The sequence below is a fragment of the Ictalurus furcatus genome, chromosome 8, assembly GCF_023375685.1.
Source record: "Ictalurus furcatus strain D&B chromosome 8, Billie_1.0, whole genome shotgun sequence".
In the NCBI taxonomy this organism is placed as follows: Eukaryota; Metazoa; Chordata; class Actinopteri; order Siluriformes; family Ictaluridae; genus Ictalurus; species Ictalurus furcatus.
In genome coordinates, this window is record NC_071262.1 from 9,763,185 (window position 1) to 9,780,784 (window position 17,600).

A 17,600-nucleotide genomic window follows, 5' to 3' on the forward strand; every position below is an offset into this window, starting at 1 on the left:
TACTTCTTTCCCTCACTGTAGAAATGAAGCAAGGTCTAAATCCCACTATCAGCAGGTAGTTCAATAGCATTGTGGCATATGTAGGAAACCAAAGTGAAAATAAAGCAAAGTGTCGATAAAATGAAGTTTAAACTAAAATGGCCAACTAAAATTTTGATTAAAAAATAAATTATGAAAGCCAATGATGATCACAATTAGAAAGCTTAATATTCAAGTCATTCAGGGTGGATTTTTCCTTTAATTTACAGAACTGAGCTCTAGAGTTGACATTGAGCTCTCTCTGACATTAGTTTGACTAAAAATGTGGCTCAGTTGGTAGAGTGGGTTGTCCACGAATCGTAGAGTTGTTGGTTCGATGCCTGACCCACATGACTCCACATGCCGAAATGTCCTTGGGCAAAATGTTGTACCCCAAGTTGCTCCTAATGGCAAGTTAGTGCCTTGCATGGTAGCTCTGCTATCATTGGTGTGTGAATGGGTGACTGAGACACAGTGTAAAGCACTTTAGATAAAAGCGCTATATAAGTGTACCATTTACGTAGTCATTTGAAATAAGGTTCTGGAAGCACATAATCATTCTAAGTACTGATGTAGTAGCATGTAGTCATTCAAAGTAATGTCACAGTAGCACATAGTCATTTTGAACTAAGGTTCTAGAAGCTCATAATCATTCTAAATACTGTTGTAGTAGCACGTAGTCATTCAAACTAAGGTTCTAGAAGCTCATAATCATTCTAAATACTGTTGTAGTAGCACATAATCATTCTAAATACTGTTGTAGTAGCACGTAGTGACGCTATGTTCGCATCAGTCTGTCGCCATGGTGACAGCAGAACGGGTGGGTGTGGCCAACTCCGCCCAGCCGATGAGCCCGAGCCAGGGTCGTGTTGCCGTGGTGATCAGGCCGGTGCTCACACAGGGGATGTTAAAGCACGTCACAGACAAAACCGACTTCTTCAAGGTGATATGTTAATCTCTCTTTCTTCATTTCTTTCATCCGTCTCTCACTCTTTTCTCCTTCCTCTCTTTCCTTTTTTCTTTATCTGTCTCTTCCTCTTCTTTTCCACGGTTTCTCCTGCTCTTTATCAATTATGTCCTAGCTTTTTTATTCCTCTACCATGTTTTCTTTCTCTTTCATATTTATCATTTTTATTGTTCCTTTTTTGCTCTTTCTTTTTCTCCGTTATTTTTTATATTTCTTTTCTTCTTTCTTTTTGTTTCAAACTTTTTCTGTCAATCCCTCATGTAGTTGTTTATCTCTCACTTTTTTGCTTTTTTCCCTCTTGATTTCTGATTTTCATGCTTTCTATTTAATTCTCATGCATATCTTTCTTTCTCATTCTCTATTATTCTCTCTCTCTCATCCTCTCTCTCACACACACACATATTCTCTCTCTATCATTCTCTCTCTCATCCCCTCTCTCTCTCTCTCTCTCTCTCTCTCTCTCTCTCTCTCTCTCTCTCTCTCTCTGTGTCACACACATATTCTCTCTCTCCCCTTTTCCTTTACTCTTTGTCATTATTTTATGTCCTTTTTTCCTAATCCATGTTTTTCTCTTTTTTTAGTGTAGTGTAATTGAACCTGGTGTGTTTATAGTATTATCTGAGACTCTCTCACTGTGGATCTGCTGATATTAATGCTGCACTCTGTGGTACTCAAGCTCTGAAAGTACAGAACCAGTTTTCCGACGTTCCGATCTAAAGGCGTTCCGACCTAAAGGCGTTCCTGCTTGGCTCGGAAATAATGGTGGATATTCGGAGCAAGGTCATATTTGAGTTGGATAAACATATTAATAAGATCTGCATTAATTATTTCTCTGAGAAATAATGTATAATCTTCATCCCCTGTCTTCATCTTATCACGTTAGTGAATTTGGGCTAAAATCAGTGGAATTATGTCATGAACCTAAACTTACGACACAAAAGCTACACGTCAACAAAGTCCAGTTTCATCATGTAGAAAATAACGTGAAGAGAATTCTGTATAGCGTTGACCTTGTGAGTGCTGCTGTGTCATTGTGACGTCAGGTGTGTGTGTGTATGTGTGTGAGTGTGAGATCTCAGGATGGTGGACGCTAACTGTTCCATCTCACGTCTCCATGAGGGACGTTGTGGTTTTACGAGTTTCAGTACAACGGCTTGCAGCATAAGAGAGTAAACAAAAGGCAAATGCAGGAGTTTGACTGCTTCAGAATGTTTAATTTGATTCTCGAGAACAAAAGGATGCTGATGAAGGTAGAGGTTTATTTGTACATCTCAGACATTGGCAGGAGGTTTGAGGTAGCCTCTGGTGCTCCGTGAGCTCTGACTCCAAAGGGATTCTCTCGGGGCGCGGCGTACTCGGCTATGTTGGGTAAACCAGACAGCACACAGCAGCTCAGAGCACGGCGTGAAATCCCCATGTTTTCGACTGCATGCCATTTAGAAGTTTGCTCATCATAACACTCCACATTATTTTCTCCAAGAATGAACAGGAGATCGTCCAGCACCTCAATGCCGAAGTTTCTGTGCTTGCTGTTCATGGCTGGACCTTGTCTCCACACATTGGTCTGAGGATTATACACCTCTACATCGCTTAGCTCATTAGTACCATCAAATCCCCCGACAGCATAAACCTGTCCTCCGTACGCAGCCACGCCCAGTCCACACCTTCTGATCATCATTGGGGGGATGACGGTCCACGCTCCAGTCTGAGGACTGTAATACTCCGCTGTGAACAAACTCACGTTCCAGTTATACCCTCCGCATATGTACACTTTGTTGTTCAGTACTGTAGCGTTAGCCTCGCTCCTTTGTTCGTGCATCGGTGCGATCATGCTCCACCGATCATTCTCAGGTTCATATCGCTCGACCGTATTCAGATGTCCCATGCCATCAAATCCTCCCATCGCATAGATATGACCATCCAGCACACACACGCTCACAAAACACCGGCAAAAGTGCATGGGTCTCACCTGAGCCCAGGTTCTGGTGATGGGGTCAAACCTTCTCACACTGCTTTGGAATTTAACACTGTGGAGTCCTCCGATGCAGTACACGAAGCCGTTCAGATACACCATCCCGTGATGGGCTCGTGGACTCTCGTCGTTGCACGTGACATTGACCCAGCGTGCCGCTCGTGTATCGTACGCTTCTATGGCATTGGTGGGTTCCATGTTGACCAAGCCACCGATGATCAGCAGAACGGCTCTGGGCAGGCGGAGTCTCGTGAGATCAGAGCTGAGAGAAAGGCTTGGGTTGAGGTCATCGATGCCCGTCAGAATGCTAGTGATGATCGACTTACATGTCATGTCATCCATCACTAAAGTGTTGTTGCTCACATTGTTCATAAGGTAATCATGTGTCAATAGCCGCAGACGCACCTTGGGCAGTAACACTCCTATGTGTGCTTTCCGTTTCCATGGCGCATGTTTGATCCACTGTAAGACGGCCTCAAACACCACGCTCTCCTTTTTCACGTTCAGTTCGTCCTTCTCGATGATCTCGCTCAGCTGCTCGACCGTCAGGTCCAGGAACTCCTCAGATAGGCGCACCATCTCCTCAAAGTTGTGCAAGATAAACCAGAAGGCCTGCTGCTTCAGATTCTCGAAGAAGTAGGAGTGAGCAAAACGCCAGATGTCAATGCAGTTCTTGGGACACAGCTGATCCTTCAGGAACGCGCAGCACTCATTCACCAGGCTGCTCACCAACAGATTATCAGCAGCGATCAGCAGCTTATACACGTCTTTCTCCGTGATGTTAACACGTCTCATATACGCGTACTCCACGATCAGCTCCATTATCTCAGCAGAAACGTTATGGATGCAGTACCCGAGCTTATCAGGAGGGTACAAGCCATTGTTGAAGAGAGTCATGAAGTACGGGCTGCAGCCGCACAGGATGATCTTGTGCACGTGGAACTCGGCGCCATCCACCATGATGACTCCGTCACAGAGCCGCTTCTCTAACCGCAACTCATTGATGATGTTGCAGGACATCGCGTCCACCTTCCTCTCCATTCCCTTCTCTTCCTCATGTTTACCCATGTTCTGTCTACTGTTTATGTGCAGGTCAGAGCTACTGAATGTACAGCTTTCATCTGAATGTGGATTGTGTTGATGCAGATCAGCTTTTCAACTCTGAATGTTCCGATTCTGGATTTCAGAATAACAGCACATGATTCCAAGGTTCCAATTCTAATTCTGTAACCACGGATATATACAGGATGCAGTGAACCTGACAGAAACCTGCAGTTCAGGAGCAGTCTCTGTGAAATGCTTTAAAAACAGCTTTAAATCCTGTGCATGTCCAAAATGCACACGTCCGGCGTAAAGAACCATTTATTTTCCTGGAAAAACCCACCTCCCAGGGTCAATTTCCCAAATGGAATTAAATCTACATTAAAATGATTACATATTGATGATGAAATAGTTGTTAAAGGCTGTATATTTATTTATTTATTTGTTTGTTTGTTTAATATCTTTATAGATAGAGAAAGAGAGAGAGAGAGAGAGAGATGTATGTGTATACAGAAAGAATACCTATCCAGCTTTTTGGTGAGGAAAGTAATTAAACTTGTCCACTTTGAGTAACCTTTTAAAACATTTAGCCATTTTATACCAGAAATAAATTCTGCACTGATGACCGCTACTAAAAGTTTTGATGCCATGACATTTTAAATGAAATGCTAATAATGTTCTTTACTTAGTGTGGCCTATATATGTTTTATTACAGATATTATTTTATTACAGAAAGTGTCATAGAATATTTCATAGTATTACACTACACACTCTAAATAGCACTTTTTTTTCCTGCTATAGAGAGAATTAAGGATGATTTCTAACAAGTTAGATGAATAAATATTTGATCCAAAGAGAGGCGTAGCAAGGAACTATTTCCCAATGTTCTTTAAGAATCATGACCACATGTCCTGAAATTATTTATTGCTACGGATTAAATTTAGATTATTTCCAGGGTAGAGCAGTTTCCCAGGAGGTTAAACCAGTGTTTTATAGAAATTTGGGTTTTTCTTTTCCAGTTCAATAGTTTAATCTTTTTAACTGGCTACACTTTGATCCATGACTATGATTTTTGTATATGCCTTAATAAACATGCCGATCTCATGGGATTGTGTCCTGTCTCTTCACCTCTAAACCACACATTTTACACGCGCACACACACTCGCACACCTCCTTTTAACAGCTCATTTTTAAACTGCAACTGAAACACATCAAATAACAAAAACAAGATTCTCTGATTAAAAAGATTTTATTATTTACTTGAACTGTGTGTGACATCAGTGAGATTTTACAGTCAGGTTCAGGGCATCAGCTAAACTCTACAGAGATGCCAGAAATAAATTACACACATGTGATCCAAACCCAGATGATTTTAATCTTACTGCATGTTTCAAACAGGAACTAATGGCTTTCCCCTCAGGAAAAGGGATTGGCTGTAGAGAAACACAGACAAATATAAGTAGTTACAGTGCTCATCATCATCATCATCACAGACAGTTAAACTGCATCATTAAATGTTATTGTCCATTTTTTCTTGTATTTATGGTAAATGTATATAATTTATAGGTCATGTGAAGCATTACTTTGTTATCTTAAATATAGAAAGGATCACACACCTTATATGAGCATCAGTGACGATTGATTTAGTTTTTACATTTTTATTTATTTACTTTTCTGCCTATTAATCACTTTTAAACGTTTAAAGTGTTCCTGACACTTAAAAAGACAAAAACATTTATACTGTAGAACTTAAAGTGCTCACCGATGTACAGCAATAAAAATAAGAAAAAATATCAAATTTAATTTGATAAATTTACAAGAAATAATTTAAATGGTTATTTCCATGGTCCGTCGTTAAGCACTTTGTGTTGTAAAATATTCATGAAACAAGCTGAATAAAGATTTACTGATAGTGATAGCGACAGCTCAGTAAACACCACTCTGTATTTCTCACCATTTCTCGCTCTCTCCCCATGATTCTGTCCAGGTTGTTGAGATAGGAGACATTCATACTCTCCAGCATTTCCTGGTGATCCTTCATCTTCTACTTCATTTCTTTTGATTTCCTCACCTTGTCCCAATCTTCATCGCTCTACAGACAGACATGAAAAAGCAACATTTATCAGCAAAGCTTTACACACTTAAACCTTGTTCATTTACATTAAACATAATGGTAATCTTTCACTAATCCCCAATATTTAACCCACATTTCAGAATGTACAGAACAACCTGCTCCTGAGAAGTTACATTAACCTTTTCATGCAGTTTGTTTTAATTGCAGAACATTATATTTTCCTGTAATGTTAGTCTAAGAAAAAAAAACAAGTGATATTGTTGATGTTAAAAAATATAAATGGCCTGAGACTGTTGCATGATGCAGCTGATTAAGGAGGTAAAAACAAACTAAACTATTTTTATCTTTAATTAAAAAAAAAAAAAAACATAAAATGCATTAATTAAAGAGTCTGCACCAAAATGTTTTTTAATTAAATAATATTTAATTATATATTGTGTTTATAAACACTTACCTTTTTTGAGATCCGGAAGAAGGAAGTCCTTCAGAATTTTATCTTGTTTACTAAATAGGCAGGGAGAAGAATCCATACAGTCATTTTATGATCATCATATTTATTTATTTATTTATTTATTTATTTATTTATTAAAGAGTCACAGCTAGGAGTAAGAAAACCTACTCACCACATTTCTGATGATGATCTGGTGATTTGGTGAAGATACTGAGAGAAGAACTGCACTCCCTAAACTGCAGAAGATCAGACAGAAATACACAGTCAACAGAGAATAACAACAACGCGCATAAGTCTTACGTCTAAGGCTCTTATTGTTAACGAAATCATTACTGATCAGGAATTCGAAGTTCGGTACATTCGAAGTTTGGTACATTCGAAGTTCTAAATTCTAGTTCTAAATTCTAATTAAAAATTTAAAAAAACTCCGCCACCTGTCCTTATTAGCTGAAGCTCACATGGAGGCTGTTCATATGTAATGAATGTTTCTAAACATTCATAAAAGCGTGTACGTTTAGTTTTGTGTTAAAGTGCTGCATTAAACACGGGTGTATCATTTGGGATTAAAGCAGAACTGTTGCAGATTGTGTTTAGTTGGTGTTTAATGCATTTAAACCTTTACACCACACATTTACAATCAAGTTTTAATTACAATTAAATATTATAATCTGGAAAGACCTTTGTAATATCACAGTCAAAAACTGGATTTAAAGAGAAGCAAATTAGTAAATGAATCACATGTAAATGAATCATACGTAAATGAATCACATGAAAATGAATCTCATGAATATGAATCACATGTAAATGAATCACACGTAAATGAATCACATGTAAATGAATCACATGAAAATGAATCACACGTAAATGAATCACATGAAAATGTATCACTTGAATATGAATCTCGTGAATATGAATCACATGAAAATGAATCACATGTAAATGAACCATATGAAAATGAATAAATAAATTAAAGACAATTAAATATTACAAACCTCAATAAAGGTGATCTAAATAATTCTGCTTTTAATTTAACGCACGTCAAACATATTTTTTAAGAGTTTTTAAAAATATATATTTTCATTGAAAGGTTTTGCATACCAATGGGAACACACATTCATACATTCGTACATACTCGCTAAGAAATATCCATCCATCCATCTTCAACCGCTTACTCCTTTTCAGGGTCACGGGGAACAGGATAAATCTGTGACAGATGTGTTTTGGAGAAATGAATCCTGTGCAATACCTTGAACTGTATCAAAGAGAGATGAGCACAAGATGAGCTTGTGTGGATCTTTTTAAGGGCAACGTCCCACCAGGCTTCATGTAGGGTCAACCCCAATTCACCCTCCCAAGCAACCTTGATTTTAGTGATAGGTGAGCTGTCATAGGATAAAAGTTTATTATAAATTCTTGAAATAAGAGATTTCTGAAGAGGGTCGGAAGAAAGAAAATCATCCCATAGTTGATTTGGGGGTGAAGAGGGAAAAGTAGGAAATAATGATTTTGCGCAGTGTCTAACTTGAAAATAGCAAAAAAGATGGGACAGTGGAAGCTGAAATTCACTAGAAAGATCTGCAAAGCCACGAAAAGCACCGTCCCTGTAGAAATCTTTGAAGGTTTTGAGACCTTTGTCATGCCAGATAGCAAACGTGGGGTCAGATAGTGCAGGTTGGAAAGAGTGATTTTTCAGTAACGGAACTAAAGTAGACGCGGAAATAAATTTAAAATTCTTCCTGAACTGGTACTAGATTTTTTGAGTTGAACTAACCACTGGGTTATCTGTAAAGCCAGAGAAATTGGTGGAAATAGATGAGGTAAGCAGAGCCATTGAAGAGGACGAGCCTCATGAATGTACCTCTAACGTACACCACGGGGAATGCGCTGGTTTCGACCAAAATAAGATTTTGTGAATGTGTGATGCCCAGTAATACAGCTGGAGATTTGGGAGAGAAAGGCCAACATTGAGTTTACATCTCTGAAGGAATTGGCTTACTTATTCTAGGTGCCTTTCCACACCATAAAAAGCTAGAAATGTCCCGATCAATAGTCTTAAAAAAACGTTTTGATAAGAATAGAGGGAGACATTGGAATAAAAAGAGGAACTTAGGCAGGATATTCATTTTTACCGTGTTAATTCTTCCTATAAGCTACAGAGGTAAAGACCTCCGTCGCTGAAGGTCAGTTTTGATTTTAGACATTAATGGGGAGAAGTTAGCAGAGAAAAGTGAAATTAGAGTTCTGGTTATATTGATCACCCAATCCAAATTTATGTAATACAGTAAGCAGGTAGTCCCATTCAACCCTGTCGAACGCTTTTTCAGCATCGACTGAGATCACTACTTTGGGGGTTGTAACGGAGGGTTTGGAGTAGATAATGTTTAAAAGGGTGCAGACATTGTAAAATAGCTGACGCCCCTTTATAAATCCAGTTTGTTCTTCTGAAACTATGACAGGATGGATTCTTTCCAAGCGACCAGCCAAAGCCTTAGCTAGAATCTTAGCATCCACATTTATCAAGCAGAGGGGTCTGTAAGAGCTGCAGAGATTCGGATCTTTGTCTTTTTTTAAAAGCAGATTTATAGAGGCTTGTCATAAAGTAGTATTAAGAGAGCCATCCTGCAGAGATTCCTTATATACAGAATGCAACAAAGGGGACAGTTTAGATTTAAATCTTTTGAAAAATTCTACTGGGAATCTACTGGGCCAGGAGCTTTATTGTTTTGCATGCTATTTATAGCTAGGTTGATTTCCTTTAAGGTTACTGGTGAATCAAGATCTTTAGCAACATCTGAGTTAATGGTAGGGAAGTTGAGACTGCTTAAAAAAGCATACATTTCAGAAGTTCCAGATGGAAATTCAGACGTATACAGAGAGGAATAGAATGAGAAAAAGACTGAGTTAATGGTATTAGGGTCTGTATGGAGTATGCCAGATGAATCTTTTATTTGAGGGATCATGCGCAAGGTGACATTGTTGGTGACATTGTTGGTTGGTTCAGCTTGCTCTCCGAGTTGTTTACATATTGTGGACAACTTTTGGTTATTTGTGGGAAACACTGCTGTCTCATACGTTTTATGGAGACTTTGGGTGTGGGTGTGTTTCGGGGATTGTGAGAGTAGGCGGAACATGCCAGTGCTTTGAAGGATGTGAATTAGAACAGAGTAATGTTATGTAGGGGAACCTACAAAGTCGTTTAGTAGAGACTTTTATTTTGATATTGCGTTGACGTGTACGAGGAGTGGCGTGGTGAGAGAGAGAATTAGAGCAGCGGCGAGAGTGGAGCTGAAGAGTTAACTTTGGGTATATTACAACGCTTACAAGTTTCGTTTTGTTTGTTCAAACGAATAAAAAACGTAAGGGACTTATTGGATGGGGTCGTGTGTCGCCCGTCTTCTCGATTGGATCTCCGTTGGCCGAGATTGCGGCTTTGAGGGTGAGCACAATCGCTGGGGGTCATTGGGTGGAGAGACATTACCCTGCCATCTGCTGGACACCATTCAGTGCCTCATCCAAGTTATAAGAGTGGTGATGTACATTATGCTTCCCATTTTCAACTGAGCACTGGTAGCACTGAACACACAAGTCATCGTGTTTCCTTCCTAAGGGGTAAAGACCAAACAATTGAGTTGGAAAAACTTTTATTCATGGAACCATGACCAGAAACTTTTCCTAAAGGGGATTTATATACTCTTCCTATGTGTTCATGAACATTCTGACACGTGATTGGACTGTTTAGCATCCTGTTGGGTTCGGAAGTTTCTATGGTGAGCTGAACTGACTCGGGAATTACTTCAGCGTGGTCAAAGAGGAATTCTGACCAACTGTTGTTTTGTTTGTTTACAGTTAAATTTAAATAGCCAAAGTTTATTTTAATTATTTTTGTTCCTTCAATTTTACTTTGTTACAAATTCACCCATAGTGAATAAACACATTTGTTAGTTAAACTGAAAACTGTCAATGCTAATTCTTTCACTTACTAAGGAGTGGGGGCGTCTCTCTATCCTGTTAGATCCGGGGAGGGTGGATGCTTGTAGTTAACTATACTTACCTTGTTATCTATACACACACTTCAGGTGGCTGCCATGCTACAGAACAAATCCTGAAGCCCACCTCACCTCATCTTGAGCATCACTACATTGCAACATGATAGGTACCAATATACAACCACAAGTTGTACAGAGACTAAAAGCATTGGGTGGGGGGACTAGGATCCTGTTGCTCACTCAGTCTTCCTTAGTTAAGTGTTGAATAATTCCCCCACAAGGCGGTTGTACATTCCTTCCGCCACATTTTGGCATCACGAACAGGATCAACCAAGTACTATTCTGATTAAGTGCACATTCCTTATTTTGGAGCTGGAGCTATGGCTGAACTGGAAGAGTTAAAAAGGCAGTTTGATGAGATGCAAAGGAGGTTTGGTGAACAGACAGGTATGTTGGAACAGGCCAGGCCCGAACAGAGAGAAGCGCTTTCACTTGCTAAGGCTGTTATTGATCAACAGGCTGCTGTTCAAAGAGCTCCATCTGCCGTTTACATCCCAAGGGACCGTAAACTCCCAGAGTTCAGCGGATGTCCTTCCAAGCGTGATGAATCGAGTATAGAAGAGTGGATAAACTCGATGAAGTCTGCCTTCAAAATGATGAAAGTCCCTGAAGGGGATAAAATAGAGTTTGTTAAGCAGTACTTAAAAGATAAAGCCAAAATGACAATCAAATTTATGCTCCAGGGAAAAGAGAGGTCAGTGGATGAGATCTTCGATGCTTTAGACCAGACTTATGGGGATAAAATTCCCATTGGCTGCAGGCTGAAAGATTTTTGTGATCGCAAACAAATGCCGGGAGAAACAATCTGCTCTTATGCATATGACTTGCAAGAGAAACTGAACATCATCCAAAACCGGGAACCATCCAGAATCGCTGATGCTGATGGTGTACTGAAAGAGCAGCTTGTGTTGGGCCTCAAGGATGATTCACTGCGACGTGAAAAGAAGAGGAGAGTCAAAGCTGAGAAGGATCTGACGTTTATCCAGCTTATGCAGGAGGCTATTACTTGGTCAGAGGAAGAGGAAGTGCAAGCTTCAAGTAATGCTAGAAGCAGTACTCATTCAAGGGGTACCATTCATGTTACTACAGTGACAGAGTGCCCTTCAGCCCCTCTCACCAGCGAGAGGCTTCATGAAGCAATTCAACAGAGAGCTGCCCGACAGGAAGAGTCTCTTTCAGATTGTGAATAACAAAGAGAAAGTGAAGGAGGGAAAGACAAAAAATGCACCTTTAAAAGATGGTGAAGGAAGACATATCTGCTATATGTGTGGTAAGCCTGGACACACTAGTTGACGCTGTTCTCAGAGCAGAGAAAACCCAAGTGGAGCGCAACCTCTGAGGCACACAGCTGAGATGGAAATGGCTGCTGACCAAGAGACCTCGGTGCGGAAGAGTTTAGGTGCATCCGTTATTAGAAGTCACACTGCAGGCTGCGAAGCAGAGAATGTTTCCAAGATCCTTTGTGAAAGTGCTTTTGGAGATTGTCTTACCAGTGACGTGAAGATTGCTGGTATCAGGACTATCTGCCTATTGGACACGGGGTCGGAGGTGACTACTATAACAGAGTCACATTTTAAGGCTCATTTCGGAGAGGTTGTGCTCTCATCTGCCAACTGGGTCCGACTCACAGCGGCAAATGGCCTAGATATTACCGTTATAGGGTGCTTGAAAGCAGACATAGACTGCATGGGGAAGACGCTGTATGGAAAGTGCGTGTTTGTGATCAGAGATAGCAACCCCAATGTGACAGAGTTGAAAGGGTTACCTGGTATTGTTGGGATGAATGTGTTGAGTGACCTCAAAGATCTATTCATGGCTGCTGAAGGTATGAGGAAGATGGACAGGTACAGCCATGGTGTCAGGGAGGCAAAAGTCCAGCCAGTATTGGCAAACATTAAGACACAGACTGAAGCATTAAACAATGGAGACAAGATTGGCTTTGTGAACGTAGCTGAGAAGAAAGCAATAACTATCCCCCCATTTAGTGAGTGTGTTTTGGAAGGTCGCTGTAGAATACTACCAAAAGTGAGCTGCCAAGTGTTGGTGGAGGCCTCACCAGAAGTCAGCTTGCCCAAGAGTGTTCTGATTGCTAATGTGCTCGCCAAGACAGCTGATGGTAAAGTCCCGGTAAGAGTGCTGAATTCTAGCAAAAGGGCTGTAAAGCTTATGCCTCGGTGTAGGATAGCAACTCTGTGTAAGCCGCAGGAGGTTGTCCCAAAAGTGCTTGTTGAGTTTGAGGAGAAGGAGGGTGCTCTGCACGTCAAGGCTGTGCAGCAACATCAGGTAGAAGCTGAGGAAAGTGCCACAGAGCGGTTGCCTGTTGCAGTGCAAACAAACCTTGAAGAATTCACAGAAACTCAGCGTGAAAAACTGCGGGACTTGTTGACAAAGCACAGTGACGTGTTCTCAAAGAATGATTTTGACTTCGGTTATATGACAGCAGTCACACACAACATCCCTACAGGAGATGCTCCTCCCATTAACCAAAGACATCGCCCAATCCCACGCCAGGTGTTTCAGGAAGTAAAAAAACATGTTTGAGATTTGGTGTCTCAAGGTGTACTCAGAGAAAGCTGTGGTCCTTGGGCATCACCGGCTGTGATTGTCATCAAGAAGGATGGCAGCGTGCGCTTTTGCTGTGATTATAGAAGGCTGAATAAAGTGACCTTCAAAGACGCTTATCCTCTCCCTCGTGTGGAGGAATCACTAGATGCCTTGGGGAATGCGCAGCTGTTCTCCACACTTGACCTAACGTCAGGCTATTTCTAAGTGGCCATGAGTGAGGAAGACAGGGGAAAGACAGCCGTCACTACTCCCTTTGGACTATTTGAATGCACAAAGTACAGGTATCAGTCCAGGCATCTGTGACAGGGAAAGTCCTTGGATATAGCTGAAGCGATATAGAGGAGCTACAAAAGATCTATCCTAATATAGCACCAATCTACTATGTTGTACTGACCCATAAGAAATTGAGCCCAATAGAGCAGTGGGGCCTAGATGTGGGGCTAAAAAGGCTTGCTGGACAATTCCACTGGCTGAAGCTAAAAAGGGGTGTGTTGTTCCGAACTATCCTTGACCCAAGAGACAAAGAAGAAATTTGTCAGTTGGTGGTCCCAGAATCATTACGTTACAATGTGTATGAGAGTCAGCACGATCATAGTGGCCATTTTGGACCAAGAAGCACGCTGGAGCGCATGAGACGAAGCATTACTGGCCAACTATGATCAAGGATGTTCTAAACTGGATTCATGAGTGCAAGAGATGCACTCTCACAAAGGATGTGTTCCCTAAAATCCCAGCTCCAATGACCTGCACTAATGTGTCTGCACCGCTGGAAGTCCTCGCTATGGATTATTCTCTGTTGGAAGCATCTGTGGGAGGGTATGAGAATGTCCTCGTCTTAACTGACATGTTCACTCACTTCACGGTGGCAGTGCCTACAAGGAATCAGACTGCTCTCACCACGGCAAAAGCACTTGTGCAGCATTGATTTGTCCACTACGGCTGTCCTGCACGACTACATTCCGACCAAGGTCGATGTTTTGAAGCTAGTGTCACCAAAGAACTATATAAAGTATATGGAATTGGAAAGAGCTGCACAAGTCCGTATCACCCACAGGGTAATTCCCAGTGTGAAAGATTCAATAGAACCATGCTTAACATGCTAAGGACCCTACCCCCAGAAAAGAAAAAGAACTGGAAGCAGTATCTACCCGAGTTAGTTATGGCCTACAATAGCCGGATCCATGTTTCAACCGGCTATTCACCATTCTACTTGATGTTCGGGAGAGATGGTCCCACAAGAACCATTAACTGAAAAAAAAGTGTCATTTTGGTGAAAGTCATAACATGTACAGTAACATTGCTAACCCTGTTACACGCAGGTTCTTTATTAAGTATATTACATGGTCAAGCTGCGAGATCAAATTGTTACCAAGTGAGAGGATATGCAGGTTCTGCAGTGCATCTATTAACTACAGAAATGTTGAACAAACTCAGGTCTTGAAGTTTCACGAGTGTATCCAACCCTTCAAGTGAGCTGCTCTAATCCTGGAATCTTCTCGATGTTATTATTCTTATTATTATAAGAGGTGAAGCTTGGTTAGAGATGTGAACTGCCCTTAAAGATGTTTCTGGAGTCCAGGTGCATTTAATCGTACTTCAAGTCTTCATTGGCTATAAGTCCAGACTTTTGCAGCATTTCCTCACCAATCAGACTGGATTCCTTTATCTAATCCGCTCATTTTGATGATGCGTCTCAGAGCCTCAGCATCTCTGCGTTAGAGCAGCTATTTATCTGCTGCTGAGCCGAACGTTAGGTTAAAATACTGACACGTAATAGTAGTTAGCTTCTACAATGTTAATATTACGTTCTACTGTTCTTATTATGATGTCATTCATGAATGACGTAACAGCTAATTCGCGCTACAGTGCACAACGAATAAACAAAACACACGAATAACAAAAAAACACAACAAATAATTATATATACAGATATAAAATATGACCTATAAATGTAATTTTAAATGACAGTGCAGTGTTTTCGCGGCTATTTTATAATTTACGTTTTAAATAGGCTAAAATGTTATAAAATGTGAAATCATACAAAATAAAATACCATTCACTTAAAATGTTAATAGTCTGTAAATGTCTGTTTAAAATAATTTGATTGATTTTGTGTTTTAGAATTTTTGCCATTTTGATTTATTTATTTAATTTGATTCTATTGTCGATTCCCACATTTATTTTTATACTGTTAGAATTATTTGCACGTACAATATGTGAAACATTATTATTATTATTATTATTATTATTGTTATTATTATTGTTGTTGTTGTTGTTGAACAGCATAAGGTTCACGAACCAGGCACCATAGCAATGATATGAAATCACAGAATACAAAAAAATGTAGGCTAATTAATAGACTTTTTTTAATAAGGCTGTATTTATTTATTTATTTATTTATTTTAAAAAACCTCTCCCAAAAGTAATACATTGTAAATAAGAACTTTGACCTTTTTGTCCTCCATTAACGTACCAGATACAATTGAATTTCTTTATTCAGTGTGATTGCGAGACAGCACACACAGCTGCTCTCTGATTATTGTTCATCTGTAAAAGTCTCTGTGGTCTGTTACAACGCTTTGAAATTCATATGGAAGAGGACTGTGGTGCTTTTGTAAAAAAGTAAATAAATTTAAAAAAATAAAAATGCCCCTGAGACCATTGGTAATTTATTTTAGTATTGTCCTAATGAGAGTTAGAAAAGTATTTACAAAAATAAATGTTACTTAATACAGCTCTTGACTCCGCCCACTGTTTTCCGTTTTTTAAACCCAGATCTGAGGTATACGTAAGGAATAAACCACTGCTGAGTGACGGGGTGTTTGTGGTGCCATGGCCAAAGCTACAATGATCATGAAACATTAACGAGTTTAGAAAAAATAGGTAATTGATGTCCTCCAATGACTTTTTGATCACACGTTAGCTATACTGCACACACCTTGTAGTTGTGAGGTCTGGCTGATCTTTATTATTAGTTCTGAGACTCTTGATTACTCTTTGGATTTGCCCTGGTGTTTGCTTCTGTCGTGGATTCTCAGCTCTATGACTCTCTGATTAGCATTGGATACTGTCTTTGATCCAGCACATGGAGAACAGACCCTCCTCTCCGGAGTCTCTGTTGTAACTAAGGCCCAGTTGTTCATAAGTAATCAGGTCGGGATTTTGGCTATCGGATTGGATCTAATCTTCAAACCGGTTTGTTCAAAAGAAGAAAAGAAAAAAAGGAGTCTGAAATCAGATTAGATAATGTAATCGGATCTTGCGTTTGATCTGGATCAAACCTTCAGTATGAGTTTGTTCAAAACTTTTTAGTAGGATTGGGATTATCCTGTCCCACCGGGGCCATGTGTGTGCGGAGTTTGCATGTTCTCCCCCTGCTGCGGGGGTTTCCTCCAGGTACTCCTGTTTCCTCTCCCAGTCCAAAGACATGCATGGTAGGCTGATTGGCATGTCTAAAGTGTCCGTAGTGTATGAATGGGTGTGTGAGTGTGTATATGATTGTGCCCTGCGATGGACTGGTACCATGTCCAGGGTGTACCCTGCCTTGTGCCCGATGCCTCCTGGGATAGGCTCCAGGTTCCCCGTGACCCTGAAAAGGAGTAAGCGGTAGAAGATGGATGGATGGATGGATGGGATTATCCTGATCCCAGCAGGAACAAAATGCAATAAAACGTTAAAACTGGTACAACGTTTGTATCATGTAGTATATACATTAATTTATATTTTACACTTGATTTGTTTAACCGTCCAGAGCGCTGTTTACCGTTATCTGTGGAAGTATTCTCTGGACTATTTTCAAAACTAATGGCAAATTGTATTTCTGTTAAGTAAACAGATTGTCATGTTGTTGCAAATTGTATTTGTGGACACAGAAATTGTGACATAATTCAAACTAAAATGCAAGATGGCATTACCGTTTGCATTTTTACATATTTACACGAACGTACCATGTCAAAAGGAAAAGCAAAGTCCAGCTGCAGTGGCATTTCCGATGTCCTACACAGCTTCGTGGCTTAGTGGTTAGCACGTTTACCTTACACCTCATTACAAGACAACCAGAAGATATGTCCAGTGCTCTACTGACTTTTATCTCTTCTTACAATGTAGCATTGTCTACAATTTTTTTACAAAAAATTGTGAAGGCAGGATAACTAGAGTACACATACTAGAGTATGTTATTAATGCGCACACATACACACACACACACACACACACACACACACACACACATATATATATATATATATATATATATATATATATATATATATATATATATATATATATATATCCATAGAAAAATAATTAATTAATAATAGAGCTAAGTGACAGGTCTGAGTGTCTGTAGGAAAGGAGTCTGTTTACTATCATACTAATGCTAACGCTAATCAGAATCAGCTTCAGTGCCCAAAGCTAACAGTGAAATTTACTGACATTTACCTTTTAGTTCATTAGCTAACTCTGTG

At 40.0% G+C, this 17,600-nt stretch overlaps 1 protein-coding gene and 1 long non-coding RNA gene across 2 annotated transcripts; both read right to left on the reverse strand.

Annotated features, from left to right (window-relative positions):
* On the reverse strand, positions 1 to 4,510 carry LOC128611225 (kelch-like protein 10). Its single transcript, XM_053630588.1, has one exon. It carries the CDS (start codon positions 4,023 to 4,025, stop codon positions 2,244 to 2,246), a length of 1,782 nt encoding a protein of 593 aa, XP_053486563.1. The 5' UTR covers positions 4,026 to 4,510; the 3' UTR covers positions 1 to 2,243.
* A 718-nt stretch (positions 4,511 to 5,228) lies between these two features.
* LOC128611227 (uncharacterized) lies at positions 5,229 to 6,844 on the reverse strand. Its single transcript, XR_008386535.1, has 4 exons — positions 6,696 to 6,844; positions 6,527 to 6,576; positions 5,953 to 6,090; positions 5,229 to 5,431 (listed from the first exon to the last, which is right to left on the reverse strand). It is a non-coding gene; the product is annotated as an uncharacterized LOC128611227 (long non-coding RNA).
* Positions 6,845 to 17,600: the final 10,756 nt, after the last annotated feature.

Excerpts from the sequence above, each read along its gene's own strand:
- LOC128611225 (XM_053630588.1), bottom strand. The coding sequence starts at position 4,025 with ATGGGTAAACATGAGGAAGAGAAGGGAATGGAGAGGAAGGTGGACGCG.